This window comes from Empidonax traillii, unplaced genomic scaffold, assembly GCF_003031625.1.
Source record: "Empidonax traillii isolate 1590-97213 ecotype Southwest subspecies unplaced genomic scaffold, ASM303162v1 scaffold744:size612752, whole genome shotgun sequence".
NCBI classification, from domain to species: Eukaryota; Metazoa; Chordata; class Aves; order Passeriformes; family Tyrannidae; genus Empidonax; species Empidonax traillii.
The window spans coordinates 95,412-116,541 of NW_020955937.1; the positions used below are offsets into that span (position 1 = coordinate 95,412).

Sequence of the window (21,130 nt, forward strand, 5' to 3'; positions counted from 1 at the left end):
AGCTTTGGAGTCCAACACAAAATTGTTTTTCACTATTATCTTCTATTTTGGCTTTATAGTTTCAAGAATTTTGCAGGGAGAAGAAAAGCAAGAATAGAAACAAAAAGTTGACCAAAAACACAATGCAGAGGTTGTCTGCTGCTTTGCAGCTCTGTCTCATGATGATTTAGTTTCTCTTTCTGCCTCACACTTCAAACCCAAAGTGTTTGACATTATGTATAAGCTGAAAGTTGTTATCTCCCTTGAATAGCATTATTTGATACCCATAGACAAGTATATTTAGTCGTCTTAGTCCACTATTTCTAAGAAAAATTATGATGTTGCACAGCAAAAGATAGACAAATTTAATTCTGAAAACAGTGGTGTTGGTGTACTAACAAAATCGAGCTTGGTTAGAGGAAGAGACTCAAAAGGCAGCAGACATTAGACAGCTCTGTGCTCAGCATTGCTTGAACCCAACAAAAAAAGGCAATTTTGCAAACAGAGACTTGAAGTTCAGACTTTTGAAAGGCAAAAAGTGCATAAAAGGTTTCAGTTCTTCCCTGTGCCTAATTGTTGGGTACATCAGCAGAGCCAGGAAGGCAGAATTTTCAACCTTCTTGACCCCTGTCTTTCTACAGTAAGTGCATGTCAGCTCTCGACCATAGTGACACCTTGGTCTCCCTTTAAGACCTGTACTGAAAAGGTGCTCAAGAGGAGAAGGCTCAAAATGGAAAGATTTTCTGGTTGAAAGCATCATCTCAACATGTGTCCTGATAAATTGGTTGAGTTCCACATATAAAGTAACTGGGGTTCCCTCTGCCCCTTACTCATCTGATAAGAAAACTGAAAATCTCATTCTCCTATGATTAATGTATGTATGTCATCTTCCTAAACTCTTATCAGCCTCTTACTTAAACCTACTTAGATTTTTTACTTCCACTGCTGTCCTTGGGACACTGTTTTGGAACATCATTTCTCCAACAGTTGTAAACCTTATTTCCAGCATAAATTTACTTGTGACTGATTTTGGTCCATTCTTTCTGCTAAGAGTATCCATTAACATGAGGAATGCCCATCTCCATAGCATTTTAGTCCATTGGTACATCAATAGAGAGCAATCATATTGTCTCTCAGTCCCTAGTTCACTAATCAGAGCAAGCCCTTCTCTGCACCTCATCTGTTTTGTCCTCCTTGAGTCAGTCCCTGCAGCTCAAGTCCAGCATCTGGTGCAATGTTTTTGTCTCTGTTTCTCTAGGAAGCCTGTTACCTCTTAGAGAGTAAACCTTTATTTACATTTTTTCATCACTGCACTTCTTTTGTGATTTGTATTCATCCTGCAATCCATACAACTCATATGCGTCTCTCCTTTGTTCTTCCCAGCTGAAGCGTTAATAAGGAGAAGACCTTTGTCAGGACTTTGTGGAAAGGCCTTTACCTGAAACCTGAGCTGTCAATGTCTCCTTTCATACCCTTCCAACTTACACTGCAGAAGAAATCAGGAGAAATTCATAGATTATCTAAATTTAAAAGTCCACCTAGTTATTTGGTTTCTTTTTTAGTTATCATGTCTTTATCCTTATTTAGATGACCTCCTCCTTTTCTTTCTGGTTTGCTATCAGGTAGCCTTTTATGTGAGGAAGCAGAACTGTGAAATGAGCAACTTCTACTCAATAATGAAGTCTAATATGTTAGCATTAAATGTTCTGAATTAATTCCTCTCCTAGGACTGTGTACACTTGCTTGTTTTCTGGTTCTAAAAAGCTGTTTCATTCCTTGCCCAGCTGTACATCTCTTCCAGATATGCAGCTCCTTCTGCTTATTGCTGCACTGGCCAATGAGCACAGCCCCACTTCACTGGGAAGCAAATGGTTTTATGCTGAACTAGGGTCAACTGAGTGCTTTAGTGCCCCTTGCAGAATATAATTTTATGAGGCTTTCAAGGAACAGTTATGATTTTTCCTTGTGCTGCTACTTTTATCACCAGACAGGTTTATTGCACCTATAACAGTAAATCTATGAAAATCCATGGAAAGTGCAAGAAATGAGTTTAACTGGGCTTTAGAGCCTCTGAAACCGAACTGAGGATAAGATTGTCTTTTAAGTGTTTTGATTCATTAGTGTTTCATTTTTATATAATACAGAGACCTGCAACATCATTACATGCAGGACAGTGAGTTTATAAACAACTACATCTCTAGTCTTACCCCACAGGCAGACAACTTTATAACGCATTGAACGGTTCCCAGGCCCATGGAAGCTAGAAATACAGCATGTTAACTGGACATAGCTGGGTGATATACTTGTAATTCAAGGTGTTAATTGTTCAAGGTGTTATGGTGTTAAAATGTAGTGATATATCAGTTTGAGACAGATGACTAGATTGTAATGCATCATTCTTAAAATAATGGGCATCACCCAAATAAAAACTGTCTCTTTAGTTCTGTAATCAATAATTGATTCCAAATATTCCAGTGGATAGGGAAATGTTTGGTCTCTTTGGTGACTGAATATTGCCCACTCATATAAGTATATGAGTCCATATCTTCAATGCTTTTCTTTTAAATTCTCACCATGTTGATGTTTTATACAATTTTTACGTTTAAAACTTTCCTAGCTACCTGTTCTCACTTCTCCTTCTTAAGCACAAGTAACAGGACTGTCCTTCCTCTGTCAGAGACTGTGATAGTTGTTCTTTGTCATGGATACATGGATACCAGTGCTGGGAAATTCAAGGCCAGCTGTCCAGGTGTACAGAGTTGGAACTTTTGTATAAGTTCAAGGGAAGACTTTTGCTTAGGAGTATTATTTTTTACATTTTAGTCTCAGCCTCAGCTTCATTGTTATGTGAACTTTTACACTTCACACTTTTCTTTTGCAAGCTATATGGAGTCTTTCGTTGCTCTAAGCAGATTGGGTTCTCACTGAATAATCTAAGCCCTTTATTTTCCACCAGCTAGATCATGCATACTGATTGTATTCTGGACCAGTAGGTCGAGTCACACTGTATTATATAATTGCCTAGCAAGGCAAGCACAATCAATTATATAATGCCTTGGCAAATTCATTCATTATTTTATCCAAGTACAGCTAAAAAATTCAGAATTTCTGGATATATCAGCAATTCCCAAATCAGGAAAATGCATGTATTTCATAAATAAATCAGGGAATATATTTTGATTTAGAATCTTGGAGAGTATCTATGAAAAAGGACTTAGGTACATAGATAAACATGATACTCAAAACCTTGCAGGACTAGAAATCTGAAATGATGCTAGTTGAAACCTCATTTGCTGATACTCTGTAATGCTTCTTAAAGTTACTTTTCAATGCCAATTCTAGGAGCATTCCTCCCAATGGAAGGGAGAAGATGACAGCCTTCCCATCATATCAAAAAACAAACCATGAAGGAGACTGGGTTTTAATGTAATGGAGAAGAGATGGTACAGTTTGGGGGAAATAAGTTCCAGGTTCTTTTTTTGCCAGCACAGATCCTAAGCAATGCCTATGAATTGGGGATTTACGTAATCGTCACTATGGTGAAATTGCCCTTGCTGGAAACAAAGGAGAAGCATTAGGAGCCTCCATTAAAATCATGTGCTTTGCCATCCTGATCCAAACCAGTGAAGCCAGTATGAGTTTTTCTGCTGCCTTCAGTGGGCTTCAGTTCATTTCCCTAAATTAGGAAAGCCTACCATTTGAGGAAGAATCTTTTAAAAAATTCACAGTTTCATGACTATGCAGATTAAACTCTTGCCTTATTGTGGCTCTATATGCTTCAGACAGCCCTGGGTCTTGTTAGAGCAGGATGTCTGTGCTTCGAGGGCAGGAGTTAAATAAAATTGATCTGATGTGGGGGAGGATTGTTTGTTTATTAGTTTAGTTTTTCTTTGGCAGACGTCCATAAGCATCTGCGAGACTTTTCCCAAAGATCTGACCAAACTGAGAAAATACTTCCAATTATGTTCTCACTTTTTTTTAAAAGTCTAAGCTGATGTCAGGAAGATCCTTTTCTTCGCTTGCACTTGCGTGGGTACTGACACCTACCTATTTTAGACTTCAACAGTGAAGTTGTCAGTGGTGCATCATTATTTCTAGAACAGGCTAAGCAACTGTTTTTTACACTCTTACTGCCTCAGTCATATACTTAAGGATATTTTCCCCATGAACTTGGGTATGCAAGCTGCTTGATCCATAAACTTTCAGTTTGAAAGAAATTTAATCTCACAGGGCTTTTATCCTCATCAATATTTCCACAGTTCTAAATTTTCTACAGTGGGATTTCCTCTCAACAACTCTGTTCCTGTGAAGCTGTATTGTCTGCATGGCTTTCATCAAAGCAGCATTTTAAAAGCTTCTTTTTCACATTTTTTAATTTATTTCATTAGTTAGTTAGTTGAATTTCTTCTTCCAAATTATAGTCAATTAGAAAATAGTTCGGTGTCTATATTTGAAGAGCTGCCTTGAGGTGGAAAGGAGTTAGGTGTGGCTTTGGTCTGACTAGAATTCCTGTGACAGAAAGGGCCCCATCCACTCACCCTTTATGTGATGGTGCAGGCTGCTATACAATAAAAAAGCTATGAAGTATAACGACAGAAAAGAGTAGAAACTGGAAAATGAAATGTCTCCCACCAAGATGTTGCACAGCCTGACAGATTTTTAACCACACAGCACAGATATGGCAGCTTTTTGAAAATACTGCACTGTTAAAAGGATGTCTCTTCCTTTCGCAGAGCTATTTTGCAATAGATTCATTAGTTGCAAAGCATGAATAGTGAAACAGGGATACTCACTGTTTTGAAGCCATCAAAAAGAGTGTAAATGATGTGGCATTCATATTCCAGAAGTTACGATAAAAGCTCCAAGTTCAAATATATTTTTTCAGATACTAGCTCATCATAAATGTCAAGGTTTTTAGGTTGTTTTCAGTGCTTTTAGCTTGGGATTTTTTTTCCTGTGCTCTCACATTAAAAGACTGCACACAACAGAACTGATTCAAAGTTTTCTAGCAAATTGGATTTTTGTTGGAAATGCCTAATTATCAAAACAGAAATGCTAAGTGAAAAAATCTTGATTTTAGAATACTCCAAAGGAAACACATACACGCCCATTTCTATTTTGTGTAAATTTTGAAACAAATCCTTTTATGCCTCAGTATCGCATCTTCCTGCATAGCTGAAGTGTTAAAATGTTAAATTTATGGAACTAGTGAGAAATTATTAGGGAATTGGGGTAAGGGCAGTGGGTGTGGTAGTAATTCAGGATGCTGTTTCATTTTATATGGTAATTTGAAGTCACAGCTATCTGCAGTGGATCCCACTAGTCTCTTCTGTCCCCACTGCTGCCCCCAGGCTCAACCACGCTTCAGACACATGAGCAGTAGGGCAGCCAAAGGAAGGCAACAGCATTGTACTGGAATATGCAATGGTATCCTTATCTTCAGCATGTGGCTTCCATCTGTCAATCGTTTTCATTTGGGGTTAATGATTTGATATTACAAACTTAAAGATACTCAAAAAGCTGAGTGTCACAACAATGGGCTTTAAGCACTTGGAAATGAGTAACAGTCGTCTCACATTACCTTGTTTGAATTAGTTTTGTGTTCCAATATAAGGAAAAAGTTGTTCAGAGATCTCTTAAATATACCACGGAGTACCTCATGAGGTTTAATTCTTAGACTCTGAAGGAAATAAATGGTGTTTTGGAAAAAGAAATGGAGAGTCATGTGGAAGGTAAAGGGGAAGTGCTTATAATTCCTACCCAGTATTAGAGTGCAGACATATTAGGGGAAATCTTCTGTTATTGGAAATAATTAACTCTTGAATGATAAATCTTCAACAAAAACCTATCAGTTTTAAAGGTGCTGGTGAGTACTGGCTGAAAAAGGAAATTTGGGGGAGCAGAGCAATAAAAAATTTTACCATCAAAGAACAAGAAAGTGAACTGAATTAACTTCAGAAAGCAAAATCTCTTGTAACAAGTAACTACCTTTTCTGTATTACAAGAAAAAGTGTAGACAGAAAAACATAACAAAGACATCCTATTAAAAGAACTTGATCTTACTGACAATGTACTTTTTCTAAATTATGCTCAATGAATATGAAAACGAAGACCAAAAGGCTACGCTTCATAAATACTTTTGGAGGAAAAAAAAAAATTAAATAAGAATCTCAGCATTTCCCAAGAAAACAATCCTACTTTTGAAGACAAGGGAGTACAATGAATGTGTTGAGTTACATACCTCAGCAATAATTTTTAACCCAGAGGAGATAGACAAAAGAAAAAAAGTCATGAATTAGCAAAGCAACAGCTGCATTCAGAAGCTTAAACAAGGTTAAGTAACAGAAACTCTGCAAAGATTTTCAAATTGTGATTCTTTAAATTGAATGCTATTTCTGCTTTAACATATGGACACAAAGGCTAGAAGTTCCCCAGAGATGTAGACAGAATCATCTGTGAAAGAAAATAGTAAGAGTTAAATGCAATAGCTCCATTATAAATTTGGAGATTTTTTAGTGGAATTGAGTGTGTCTTTATTTCCAGAAGTGATCAGAAAAGAAGGTAAAATGTTTAGGAAGTGTGCTAAGAATTATGTCTGCTGTCCTCATGGTTTATAAAATCTGTTTTGGTTAACTGACTGGATTGAACTTCTCACTCCAGTTGTGCCTCCTGGATGCTACAAACATACAGGGTTAAAGCATCCACATGAGCTTCTATTTCTTACCAAAATGGAGGAGTCGATTAATAGGCAGACATAACATCAGACAGAAGATGTTGCTTCCACCTGCTTTCAATCTAAGCAGTAGGGTTCAAGCCCATGATATGGGAGAGATGCTTGTCAAGCAACCGACAAGCAACTTCATTAGCTGGAGTAAACTTCTGGAATTATTCCCACCCACCTACGTGTGTTATGTTTAGCAAGCAAGAGTGTTTAAAAGGCTCATAATGGTCTGAAGAAGATTCGTAATAGCTTTGACTGAAAGTGGTGTGAATTTTATATCTTAAGGACAAGAGGACAACTTGCAGGGGAAAGCTCCACGTGCAACTGGACAAACCGTTTAAAAGATTGTTAGAAATAAATAGAGAGAAATCAAGGAATAAAAATAATCACCAATGAAAGCTAATACTGTGCAGGTGAAAAAGAAATGGTGTAAAGTTGAATTACTGTAAAAGATTACCAAGCTTGGTAATGAAGAAGAAAGTGAAACAAACAGCAAAAACTTTTTATTGTATATGAAGAGAAGAAATAGTTTCAATATGCAAAGACAGTGGAAGCCAAAATTAAACAACCTTTAATTTGGCACCAAAACAAGAGTGGGACCTTCTGTCATATTTAGTAAGGATGCGTATTACATATGAAGACAATACACAATGTTTAATAGAAAAGAAAATTACTAGATCAGAGGTAGAAACAGAACACAGTAGTCTGAATACTTCAAAGCTTATTAATATAGACAGTTGGAATAATTTTATATGAAGTAGGCAATAAACTAAAAGCAGCAGTAGACACACACCACTGAGGGGTGGTGTCTAATTAGGGACATGGAGGTAAATGGAAAATTGGATAAAATGCAACTTGGTTCATAGAAGATAAATAATCCAGTCTAAATGTGATGTCTGTCTGATAATTTAACAGATTTTTGTAGACAAAAGTCAAATGGTAGATCTAATCTGTAAGGCTTTTGAACAGTGCAGCATAGAAAATTATCAGTTAAGCTAAAGGGCAGGACTAGTGCTGTAAAAGACTGGACACTAGGTGAGAAACTGGCTAATGAGGATAAAGGGCAAGGCAGTGTGCTGAGAGAGAAATAACTGATGGAGGTCCCAAGGAGTTGATCTGAAGACCAGTCTCGTATAGTAACTGTACTAATGGATTTGGCACCCTCAGTGCTTCAGAAGGAAGAAGAATTAAAACGATCAGGCGGCAAGAACTAACTGACATTGAGAAATGTTGTGAAGCAGAGAGTGCAAGGTAATGTCTTTGGCAACAGATGGGAAGAATCTGAGCACAGTTGTGACAAAACTGTTTCAAAATTAGTCTGTCTAGGTATTTCTGGTACTGATGGAGAAGTGCTAATGCCACAGGACCGAACAACTTACCACCTCAGGACAGCACTTTGCTAACAGTAGAAACAGAATTTTTTGGTCAACTCAAGAGGGCCGAACAGAGCTTTTTCTCTTATCAGCTCCAAAACCTTGACAGAGTAACCTTGGTTTTGAACACACTGAACACAATTAGCCTTATATACAGTAACAGAGAACCAAGTACAGCAGACAGATGCTACTATAATAAATACTTACACAAAAAAGCAAAAAGACACATGGCAACTGGCAGCTGATAGAGCAAACCAACAAGGGATTTTGAAAGGTAAAAGGGGGGCAGTGAAATTGATGTTATAAGTTTTTCTGTTGTGCTTCTCTTCTTTGTATTAAGGACATTTAAAGGACAAGTGCTTTACCACTGTCTTGCCAAATGATTGATACAAAGTAACCAGAAATTAAGCCCTCTTATCACACAGTATGGATGCTCACAAGAAATTAGAACCATGTAATATAAATGTTTTAACGTCACATAAAAATCTCTTCCCTACGCAGATAAGATTTAAAACAGATTGCAGGACTCATTCTACCTTGCACTTTTTAATGAGACAGACTGCTGGTACCGCAGGGGTACTGAACACAGGCTCGTTTTTTTTCTCCACATCTGATATCAGAGGCAACAAAGGGAAACAGAAGAGAAAACAACACTCCCATCTCCCTGGCACTCAGGAAAGGAAGAGATGCCATTTCACACAAACGTTTTGCCCTAACAGGCATGTATTTGGAAAGGACAGCCTATTATTATTTTTTTCTAATGATACTGTTTGAGAAGCATGAAATCATGCAGATTTGTGAAAAACCAGTATTTACCTTACAACTGCAGAGACTTTTCTCAAAATGCTATCCGTTTTCTCCAGAAGTTTGTTTTATTCCACCAATGAATTCCAGGAAATCTGTTGAGTTTCCCAAATTTTAACAGAATTTGTGGTGACAGTTTTCCAGTAACCCCTCCTCATTTTTCTCCCATGTAGGTAACCTCAGTATCTAAGAGGTAAGAAAACTTGAGACTTTCCCACTCACCACTGTCTTACCAGTTAAATTGTGCCCACCAGCAAATACTATGTAAGATACTGGAAAATACTGGAAAAGAGGGTGATGCTGTATGACTGAAAGCATTGATCACAAGGTTTTTCCTATAGTAAGACATTCAAGCAGTAGAACAGGATCTTTGAGAATCAACTGGAAAATACAGAAAATGCGTCATATGATTCCTTCACATTACGGTTTCCATGCAACATTTGCAATTCAGTATAAACCATAGTAATTGGTAGTATTTAATCAGAGTTATTTCATATTGAGGGTGCAATGAGGCATCAGGAAATGAGGAGTATGGCCTTTCCGCCATGCATGAAATGACAGGAAAAGCTTCCTTGGGCTTCTGTGTTCACCAGATGGCAATGAGGCCAGTGTCAGGTTTTCAGTGGCATTCAGACAAGCCAGATGCTTCTTGCTTTGGATTCTGACTGGCATGAGCGACAGTGATATGTTGAGACATGCCTGTAGCTCAAGCTTCCTTCATCCAGGGATGATCAAAGACATGGAAGAACTAGCTACACGTTTCGCTTTGCATCCCAGCTGAGTTCAGAGGGCAAGATAGGACTATAAGTCACCACTTAAGACTATATCCTCACGGTTTCCCTAAGAAATAGCTGGAGGTCGTTAAAGTGTGAAGATAAATCCTGCTGGTAGTAGATGGACTTGCTGCCCAGAAGTTATCATCATTACTGAAGCTGTCCAGCACCCCTTGGTACCCCTCTCAGAAAGAGAACCAACACTTCTGCTCAGGCATTCCAGCTTCAGCAGCTGGCGAGCTGAGAAGGCATGCTAATCTGTATCTCAGTGGTTTGGATCACTTTGGAGATCTCCAGATTAAAAATCTCAGAGATCTGGTAGGACCTATATAGGTTCAGGTGGATTAGTTTTATCTGTTCAAATACAGCCTGGAAAACTCACAGCAGCCCTTCTGGTATGTGGTGCCATTTGAGGTAAAAAATACAGTGTTTCGCTGTTGGTGGTTGCTCCAATTTCTGTTGATGACAAAGCAATATCATCACCTACCTAGACCTTAGTTCTATAGTATGTTTTGAAAGATGTCTATGTATTCCTGGGAAATACTCTGCCCGTAACTTCCACCTGGTATCAGTGATCAGTCAACGGTCAGGTCTTTATCTCTCACCCTTGAAGGTAGACAGGAGTAGTTCAGAGTGAACCAGCAGATCATTCTCCTCACAAAGAGCAGGTCAAACCCTGATTCCCAAAGGGACATCTTACTCATAGGCTGGGACAAAAATAGTCAGCAATAGTTTGAGTCACAGTCCTGATGTAAGACAGATTAGGTCAGATCCTCATGGGTCTGATCAGAAGGAGTCATCAGAGAGCACTATGAGCTATACTAGAATGCTGACTCCCGCTCCTATTAATAAACTAATAGGGCTGTAATATCCAGCTACGCAAGGGAAAGTGCTGTGTGAATTCACAGCTCTCAGAGCCCTCCCCCATTCTGGTACTGCTGGTGGCTGGGGAGTGTGTGCATCCCACAGCACAACTTCTGCACTTGGTCACAGTGAACTTCATTTACTATATTGGGAGTAAAAATAGAAAACTGTGGAAAGAAGCTCAGCCTCTTGATCAGTTTATCAAACCGAGTGGAAACGTCTGTTTGCTATATAAAAGATAATGAGAGAAATTTGATTTTAAGTCCCTTCGCTCAGCCTGCTCAGGTATTCATGTGTGAAATTACCCAGGGGAAAAAGCTGTAAGTCAGCGAAGGAACCCCTGTTGGCCTCAACTTTGATGGGCTGTGCAGCGTATGCTAGAAACTGAATTAGTCTGGAAAACAAAGAAGCTCATCGTGCCGCACAGACCCACTGATGGGAATAAGATGGTGGGGGGAAACTGCCTGTCTGGAGAGCATGGAGGGTGTCAACAGAAATGGGGGACTTCATGGATTCCACTTCATATGTACATTTTTTCCTTTCTTTATCAGTGTGGTTCTGAGGAGATCACTTTTCTCTGAGATTTAAAACTTGAGTTAATAGACCTGATTTCTTTATGCATTTTTTGTCGAAATGTGGAGAATTGCCAGATGAGATAGAGAAAAAGGTAGTTATTCCATTTTGTGCTTTATCACTGAACATGTGAAACATGACAATTATAAATTTTCAGTTAGTACTATAAAAAAAAAAAAATAGTCATAAAAAGCACAGTTGGGTTGCCATAGGCTGGGAGCTGGGGTTCATATTACCTACCAAGAGATTCAATCTGTGGCTGATATTTTGGAAAAAAAAAGAAACTAGAGTTCTGCAGCTCTGATAGTCTGCTCCTGCAACCGGTTCAATGGATTGAGTTAAAGAGTATTTTGATTTTCATAACCATTGTAATAATGGTCATGATCACTATCATGATGTCTGAGGGAAAAACCAAAATTATCAAACCATTGAGTTTCTTTGTCTGTGTGGGCTTTTTTTTTTTTTACAGACTCACATCTGTCTTGTTTTGTCACTTCGGATATTGCTTTGCCCTAGTGTCAGTGGTAACATGGATGTGGACATCTGTGACAGTCGTAATTACTTGTGTGCGGCTTCCCTTGTCAGGAGTCGGTCAGTCAGTCAGTCAGCATAGTATTTTCGTGGCTGTAATACAGTGATTCTTCCATGCCCTTTCTTCAGGCTTTCCCTTCTAAATTCACGATCTGTGTACTGAAGAATGACTCGCTCTCTCCAGACCCAGGCAGCAACTTACTGCCTTCTAAATCATTTTTCTTTCTTTTTTCTTCTGCTGTTACTGTCTAATCACTATTCAAGACAATGAAATCAGATGCACTCTTGGTTCTCCATCAACAAGTTTCTTTTTCATCCACCTTTCCAAGTGGGTTACTTTAAAGCGTAAGGGTCTCAAGAGGAAGGAGTAGAAGTGTTTTACCCCTAATGATTTAAGGATGTTTGAAAGACAGATTTCACATGGAGCGATAATAAGAAGATAAAAACTAGTAGGGAGTAAATTTTGAAAGGTTGAACAGTTCATTATGGATTTTTAAGGATCCTAAGTTTTCAGGTGCCTTTATGTTCATCTGCTTTATTTTAGGAATCTTGTGGTGCTTGACTTACTCCCAAAATGTGTAATTTTGATTAACTTACGACAAAAAAAGCTGTATATAAGCTACATTTTGTTTTGTAAACTTCATCCACACTTGTAGGCAGCACTGCAGGTATGTTTGGGTTCTCTTCTAATGTCGAAGAATCTGTACATGGATAACAGAAAATTAGAGTGATTCCACTGGATATTTTCTGTGATCAGCTGACCCTTACTGCTGCAGGGGTTTTCTGGTGGGGTTTTGCAGTAGTGAGTGCTGGAGTGAGGAGCAAGATCCCTATTTCTGCAACTAAGCAATCAGGTGCCATTAGTTCTGCCAAGCCTGGCTGGGCAAATGCATTCAAGTACTGGGTCCCTAAGGAACATCTCTTAGATAAACACCAGAAACATCCACTCACCCAGAATCAGTGCTTGTTTTGATAGACTGAGCAAATCTTGTTAGACATGTTATCGTGATGCATTTGTCTAGGTTTTGCTTTGTATGTTTACCTTCAAACTGACAGGCACCTCGAATGTGCCTATTACATACTTAAAGTTAATGTACTTTCTCTGCGAATGAGATCTCTACCTTCTCCTCAGAGGATGATATCCCTATTCCCCATTTTTATTCTGTAAACTCATCTTTATTCCGTAACCAAGTGTTATTATCTCTTTTAAATAGGTAAGAAACTGCGGGTCCTCTAAAATCATTGTGATTCACAAAAAAAAACCCACAAAAAACAGAGGTTAAAAATCATACTCAGGATTCAAGAGTGTTAGATCATTGAACTAAATGGCAAAGTCATCTGGTCTCTCAATAAGCTTCATGATAAGCAAGCTTATGTATATTTGTACCTATATGTGTAGATACAAAATTTATAGTGAAACTATTTAATGATACAGAAACATGAGTTGGTTTTTAGGTTGTTTACGGTGTGTGACACTCATTAGCTAATCTGAGCTAAACAGTTTCTGACCATGTTGCTCTTTGAATAGCTTACACTTATCCTGTTTAGCATGGAGGAAAGAAGGATTTGGAGAGACATACAAATCTGGATATTTTAAAAATATTTTTTTCTCAGCAGATATACATTTCTGTAGAAAGTGAGAGATAAGTCAGAAAAATGAAGGACAATATTCTCAAGTAGCTGTTTAGCCAGAGAGAGGAATTATACACCTCTTGAGAGCCTGCAGTTGTGTAGACAGTAGCAATGAAAAATTATCTTCCCTCACTTCATTTTTTAGGAATAGCTCTTCTGCTGGTTTTGAATGTGTTTCTTTTTTCTGTCTCTTAATAGTGAATCTCAGTGGATGAGGTTTGCAGGTCAAGATAAAAAAAAACCTCCAAAACCTACATGTAGACAGCAGTACAGTGTGCCTGGAAATCCTATCTTCAATAAAATACAAAGATTTCAGTTAGAGTCTGAGGAACACAGTACAGTGTGTGCCTTACAACAGATTTTGTATTTGGAAAACTATGTCTTCATCTTCCCATCACACTAGTGGATTCACTGCGGTTTTAATAGGAGGAAAATACCCATTGATTTCAAAGGGTTTTGAATCAGTCTGACAGGGTATTGACAAAAACCAGACATTTCTCATATACCTGCAGTATGTGTTCCTATATTAACCTTACTAACTACTCTTCTACTTCAGTGTGGCAGAGAGCTGCTGCAGGAAGCAATTCAGCCTGAACCTTGTTTCTAAGAAAGATAAAGATGGAACTGTCATAGTGCTGTCAGAATCCAGGTCTTTTTTGGACTAGCTGTGCACAGATACCAAAGACAAATGATTCACAGACCTTTGTTTAGATTTCCCCAAGCTATGTCCAAACCCTTTCTCCCAGGCTAGAGAGCTGCCATGAGGGAGGACGCTAGGATGGCAAAAGAACTCGCTGGCAGGAAGCCCCTGAGAGAGGAATGAGAGGTATGGTCAAGAGGTAATGGTAATGGCCAGTCTTCGCGAACGAAGATCTGAGGAAGGTCTTTACACCTTCCAGCCTGTGCATTGGATTTTTTAGTTGAGACACAGTGTGCGCGGAACTGAGCCCACCCTTTAATCCTGAGGTTCATCTGCCGGGGCCAAGCGAGCTTGGACAGTGGCAGCGAGGTCCTCAGGACATAGATGGATTGCTCCTCCATCTGCCCGGGGAGTGGCCCTGACCGGGAATCGAACCCGGGCCTCGGCGGTGACAGCGCCGCGTCCTTAACCACTAGACCACCAGGGGCTCCTTGGGCAGCTCCTAGAGCAAGAAAAAGAGCACATTTAGCTGCTGGAAGCCCCACAGATTCCTCACAGCAGGACACAAGGCAATCACAAATCTGGCTGGCACTCTTGCTATGTAGCGGAGCAAGCCAACTGGCTGTCTGGGGTGAGAAATTCAAGCATAAGGTGGGAATGAGGGACAGTGGGAAACTAGAGATGGCAAAGTGAATGCATTTGGCTCCTGTGTTTTGCTTCAGCTTAGTCAACCTCACTGCTGCCAAGTGATACTCAAGTTTAAATGCAAGGTGAAAGGGGGGAAGAAAGTGCAGAGAGCAAAATTGAACTGTAAATGGAGGGGGAGGAATCAACCGGAAGCTGCTTTGAAATGATGGACTTAAGTTCGATTGCCACCTGGGGGAGATCTAAGCCTAAACAGTTCTATGAGACCTCTGTCACATGGAAGGAATCCTTCAGCAGATGCAGGGTGAGGCTCGACACCGTCTTTGTGACTGGTGGGACAGCTGGATGCCTTCATCAAATTGTACTGTCAGACAACACATGAGGACCTGGTGACATACGTGGAAAAAAACAATTAACAGCTGATGAAAAGCAGAACTTTTCTACCCTCTGATCCTTCTTACATGTTTTTAACTTGCTCCATTATGTTGCTTTCCCTCTGAAATATGCATGGATGTGGGAAACATGGGAAACAAAAATTTCAGAGATGCTGAGGATTCTGTGAAAAGGCCAAATGCATCCTCAGGCAGGAAGCTGGATGGAGGTTTTGTAAGTTTATGAAATGGTAACAAATTAACATCTCTACAAAACCAGCTTAAGTAAAATGTGTTTTCTCCACAGTGATGATTTCTTTCAGTATAAAAAACAGAATTGCTAAAAAACTTCCAAGGTAATATAGTCCAGTCTGTCCATTTTGTGCCATGCTAAAGGGATCCAGAGGAAACAAATGGAGCATCCTTCCAAGCACAATCAGTCATGATTAAAAAACAGACTTGCAGACACCTTCCTGGAAACTACTCAAGTACCTCCTGAAGCAGCTAGTAACAGGTCGCAGCTACTTCATGGTCCTCAAGTACAGATTCCTGAAAGTTGCAGAATACAGGCACTTCTGAAAGTCTCACTGAATACAAATCAATTATATCCCCAACAAGCTGGCTGTGCAATTTGTCCGTCATGGTTTCTCCCACACAGCATCCATGAAGAAATAATTTGCAGTCCAGGATCAGGAGACAAGTTGTATGGGCTTAAAGCCACTTTTGTGCCCCCCCATAGCAAGAACACAGTATCTGAAGCCAAAACCCAAGGCTCTTTGCTTTTGAAACCCTGCCTTTGCCTTTAGTTTTATCTGCAAGGACTAACAGATTGTCAGAAAGGTTCTTTGTGTTGTATTTTTAGTCCAGACACGAGTCTCCATATGTCAGGAAATTCAGTCTGACCTCTGATCTAGTGAAGCTGTGCCAAAATACGTGTACTTGAGCTTTCAGTTAACTGCCCTCCACATTTACTTTCAAACTTCATGGTGTCAACCCAGAGCATGTTTCACAGCAGAAGTTCATCCTGTCCAAACTCACATTACATTTTCTAGCATCTACTTTCTATTCACAAGCAAGAGAAGCTGCAGACAAGCTTTTAAAGTGCCTTTATTAAAATATATTTCTAAGTATATGTATATGTTTTAAATGCTCATTGAAATGTTTATTTAATGATATTTTTATATTACCAACAGCGTGTTATACTTCACAGACATGTGGTTTAGCTGTAATTAATATCAGATTTGTCCATTACCTGTCACACAGTTTTAGATGATGGTACCTCAACACTGGAGTGAGAAAAACTTGGACTAAGAGAAGTAATTGGCTTGTCTAAAAGCACAACAAAATCAAAAACAGTTTTGAATCTGTGACCACAACCCAACTTTCCAAAGTCCCACCTGGAACTTATGCCTGGCCCACGGGAAGGCACCAGTTAGCTCTTGGTTATGGAGGACAGGGGAATTGATGGGAGTAAATCAACCTTCAAAGAGTCATTCCCATAAAAAGTCAACATCCAAGTGACAGAGGGTTTGTTGTGTGCAGTGCATGCCAAATCAAGGATCTGTACCTACCCCATCTGTGGGTCTTGATGAACACAGGGTAATTGGTGCTGCGTCTAATGACTGTACTCCTATTTCTGCTTAGTTTTCAGGACTTTACTTGTTGTCGTTCTTCACTATCCTTGTTGGGCTGATGCTCTACTCCTCCACGTCCACCTACGTAGCCCAGGATCCTCGGGTGTACAAGCAGTTTCGAAACCCTTCAGGACCAGTTGTAGACCTGCCAGCCACTGGCCAGCTGGAGCCTTCGGTGACATACACCAGCCTGGGGCAGGAGACAGAAGAGGAGCCTCACGTTAGAGTTGCTTAAACCCAGGGCTGTTGATCACCTGCTGACAGTGGAGCTCGTATATCCATTATCTCTGTATTGTACATAGAGAAAGGTATTTACCAGGTGCAGTTACACTGGTGAGCTGCAAGGTAGCAAATAATGAAAGCTCATAAAAACACAAATTAATTGTTACAGGGTGTTCATTGCAAGGAGATACCATCCCTCGTTTATGATGTGGGCAGCATGTTTGCAATACAAACTGCTGTGTATGAATCAGTTAATGTCAACCTACCTGTGAAACATATTCAATATATAAGATTAAATTACAAAAAGACATTTGTAGAAGGGTGTTTCTGCACCCACTGAGCGATATTATGCCTAAGCCACACCAGTTGTGGAAAAAACGCCTTTTTACAGCAAATACACTTTGTGCGGTCACTGTTAATTTCTCTCTAAGATTTGTTTGTTTGCACAAAACAGATGGGTTAGTCGTGGTAGCAGCAGCCTGACACATTTTTGCTAGCACCTTGGATTTGGTGAGGAAAATACAGTGAGTTCGTCTGTGCTATCTGTCTAGTTGCCCTTTCTAGGTAATCTGTTCCATGAATCCAGAGAAGGGACTACTTACAATATCTGTCTCTATTCTAGGAATAGGTATAAGGCGAGAATTTTAGCCTTTCTATATTTGCAGAAGTGAAGTACTCAAGCATTGACCTCTCTGTGATCCATGGCAGATTTTCTAGTGGTTGAGGTTCTGCATCAGGTTAGTTAGAAACTAACAGGGAGTTAGTTTCTCTGCAGTCGTGACTTAACAAAGATTACTTAATTTTTTTAAATTTTAATCTGTAAAAACACGTTTTCTAGTTTCCTATGAATTGTACCTCTCCATGGTAAGATGACATATCGTGTGGATCAGGGCACTTATTTTAGATACTCAGTGCATTGAGGGCGCCTTCTACTGTTCCAGTTTGCTTTGTCTCCTGTGGTTCATTATTCTAATGACAGCTATTTAGAAATGTGTCAGTTTTTTACCAAAACCCACGAATTGTAAAAATCAGGAAGATTAAGCGAGAAAATCAAGAGCAGAAAGACTGGACCATCTGCTGGTGTTGCTGCAGTAGCGCCAAGGCATTCATACTGGCAGGGTGCAGCCAACTATTTTTATTAATTATGAGGTAAGCAGAAGAATTCAGCAGTTTTCTTACATTCCTGGGGACATGTGAAAACAGTAAGGGTGTGTTCCACGCTTCTGTACACAACTGTACTTCTGCCTCAGGAGCCTTATCAGAACTGGGGAAATCTTAGTCACCATCATCAAAAATCCATCTTTGCCTGTATGTTTGCTCTTCTGAGATCCCAATAAGAGGAAATCATTATTTCAATATCCTTTATCTATTTTAAATTTTAAATTAAGGAAAAAGGGATGATCTTATGTCTAACAGATAGGTGAGGTATCTAGGAGAGCTTGGTTTTATTCACAGATCTGCCACATCTTTGCATGATCCTTGGGCATGACTTACCTTCTGTGTGGCTGAGTTTCCCAATCTGTATATACGGGAATAATGATATTTTTACCTACCTCACAGGGGTGCTATGGGACCAAGTTATATTAAAATTCTTCAGGATCTTCAGGAGGAAGGAGTTTAAGAAGAACATAATAGTGCTGTAAACACGGGTATACATTCATTGTATTTGAAAATGGAGTTTACGGCATGGTTGATGAATATTTTGCTTGTGGGCATAGAAGGTGAATTTGATTTGAATATTATTCTGCTGAAAAAGACTGTCTCAAGTGAAAATGTAGGCCTTCATATTTGAAACATACAGCTTACCCATTTCGATTTAAAAAAGAAGAAAAAAATCAATCTGTACTCTGGAGATTAGAAAGGTCACACAGTTCAACCAAGCAGGATGAATTTCTGCTGAGGTAACATTCATCTTTTATAGACCTGTTCTGCTTTAATACAGAAGGAACTTCCCTGAAGCAGACTGGGAGAAGTGTATATATGCATAATATACATGAAGTGGCAAATGCCAAAATGCTGCTGAATAGCAGAAGTACGTTGTATCTTATTCTTGCTGTGGAGAAGAAGAGGTGATTTCTTTCCCACTATGTTTAGGCTGTCTGCCACAATCCTGCTGCACCTGAGGGAAGGGTCTGCAGTATTGCTGAAACATGCCCAAAGCCAACCCAAAAGCTTTGGTTAAGATGGCTTGGTACTAAACTAACAAATGTATGTATTTTTTTTTTACCCTGCCTTCTGTTTATTTAATCTTTTTAGCACTCATGTTTCCAAGCTTTTTTTTTCTGAAACCATTGAGGATTAAAACAAAAAAATACCCAAACAACAAAACAGAATCAGATCCCCACAGAAAAACAGAGTCCATATTCTGGGGATATTAAGGAAAGTTTAAATAATTTAAAAAAAAAAATCACACAAGAGAGATTACATGATACTTCAGGGTAAGATCCTTGGGTCAAGCCCTGTGAGAGCTTTGACTTGAGGTGGATTTTGTACCTTGCCCAGGAGCAGGGTTTCTGATCACAACCACCACAGCTCCCTCAGGTACTTGGAGGCGCACTGGTGGGCACCTGTCATCTCAGTTTTTTTGCTACCTTTTGTACCAATTAAATACCTTTCTCTGAACGTTTGTCCCTGTGTTGGTCTGAGAACCTTGAGGATTGTGTGTATGTGTGTTTCATGTTTACAGTTCCTTCCTTTTGCATAACTATTTTGGTTAATTTCCTTATTAGTATTTATTTTTAAGCCAAATGTTTGTAGTCCTTCGGCCTCCCCCTCCTCATTTTTCTTACACTAACTTGTAGATGTTTATTAGAGTCTTTTCTGAAACAGCTGGGCAGGAGGCATCTGCCAGCCGAGACACTGGGCTGGGAGTTTTTCTTTACAAGGGTTTGCAATCCCCGGGTGGCTGAGAGGTGTCACCTGAAGCGATTTTAGTAGGCTCTTTTAAAAGGCTCTGTTCTATGGGAATAAGTCAAGAATGTCTCAGTGTGCACTCTGTGGCCAGCCACCATCCCCTGTGCTACTTGCTCAGGAGTTTGATGTGCGAAGTGGGGCTGCCTGTGTTTCCCGATAAACAAGGTGGATACTCAGATCAGCACTGATATGCCAGTGCTGGATGGACCTCAAAGGAAAACAGTAGTATAGCTTTAAAAGTAACTGCGTTGACTGAAAAACTGGGGTCTTGTGGAGGAAAACATTACTTCTGCCCGCTTGTTCTCTGCAGTGGGAGACCTCAGTACACACCAGCAAAGGCTCAGCTATCTAACCGGCAGCTACTCTCCGTGTCACGTAGGACTTTAGCTCTGTGTAGCTCCTTGCCTGAACAAACTGAAACTCTGTTATACTGCTGGCCCTGGGCAGCCCTTAGTAAGACTGATGTAATTTTCTGCTACTGGATGAAAACCTTCACTGGGAAACAGACCTTGTCTTTGTTCCAGCTATAAAGTTTCAAAACACACAACGATCGACCAAGCAATTGAAAATTTTGCACCACTGTGTCATAAGAAGAAGTTTCAATGTATAGTGTAGAGATTGCTAACTTGTGCTATTAACATTTTGACAAGCGTGTAGTATCGTTTTCTTTCCTTTTTTTTTTTTAACCATTTAGTATTCCTGAGCTAGCTACAAATAAAAATTTTACCCCATGGGTAGGATTTTATTGTTAAATGCCATAATAAAGCACACTAATCCTGACACTGCAGATGGAAGTATGAACCAAAACCAAAACCAGGCAAACAAAATCCCAACCCCAAATCCTGCATTGAAAAGCCGAACAAACCTTTCTCCATTTTGATATTTGCATGCATCTATATGGACTGGCTGTGGCAATGTAATGCCTGTAACAATGTTTTCAAATAAAAAAATAAATGCTTTATGAAAGCACGGTCGTTGGTTTCTTGCCTGTTGCCATTCTGCTGTCTTTGCGATTTTTCAGAAGACTAAATCTTGACTGTAGGGCATAATTTTTCACTGTACTCAGGACTTCTTTCCCTTGTGAGATGGTTATCTGCAATTCTTTCCTAGGTGTCTAAGAACAGATGCCACCAGGTGTCCTCAGGTATCTTGCCTGGCTCAGTAGTGCTGCTCCGGAAGGATAAGGGGGTTCCTGAACATTGTCTGCCATTCACCTGCCATTCACCTATGGCTGGCTCAGGTATTCTTATAGTCATTGCCCTCATTTGAGCACAAAAGCACTCTCCCCGCTGCGTTCCAGAAATTATTAATCAGTCTGAAATTAATCTGGGGATATTAATCAGTCTGAAATTAATCTGGCACATGTTGAAAGACTTCCCTGGCAGAGGTTACTCAGTGCCTGCCGCTGCCTTGCCAAGGTCTCCCTCCTGAATGCTCTGCCTTGCACTGCAGCAC

At 39.7% G+C, this 21,130-nt stretch overlaps 1 protein-coding gene and 1 non-coding gene across 2 annotated transcripts in view; one reads left to right on the forward strand and one right to left on the reverse strand.

The window, feature by feature from the left end:
- SLC35F1 (solute carrier family 35 member F1) overlaps nucleotides 1–20,641 on the forward strand; it is a 101,796-nt gene extending 81,155 nt beyond the window's left edge. The window contains exon 9 of the mRNA XM_027900645.1: nucleotides 16,551–20,641. Within this exon, the coding sequence (XP_027756446.1) occupies nucleotides 16,551–16,775 (225 nt within the window). The 3' untranslated portion in view covers nucleotides 16,776–20,641. The remainder of the gene's footprint in view (nucleotides 1–16,550) is intronic.
- Nucleotides 14,305–14,377, reverse strand: TRNAD-GUC. Its single transcript has one exon. It is a non-coding gene; the product is annotated as a tRNA-Asp (tRNA).
- Nucleotides 20,642–21,130: the final 489 nt, after the last annotated feature.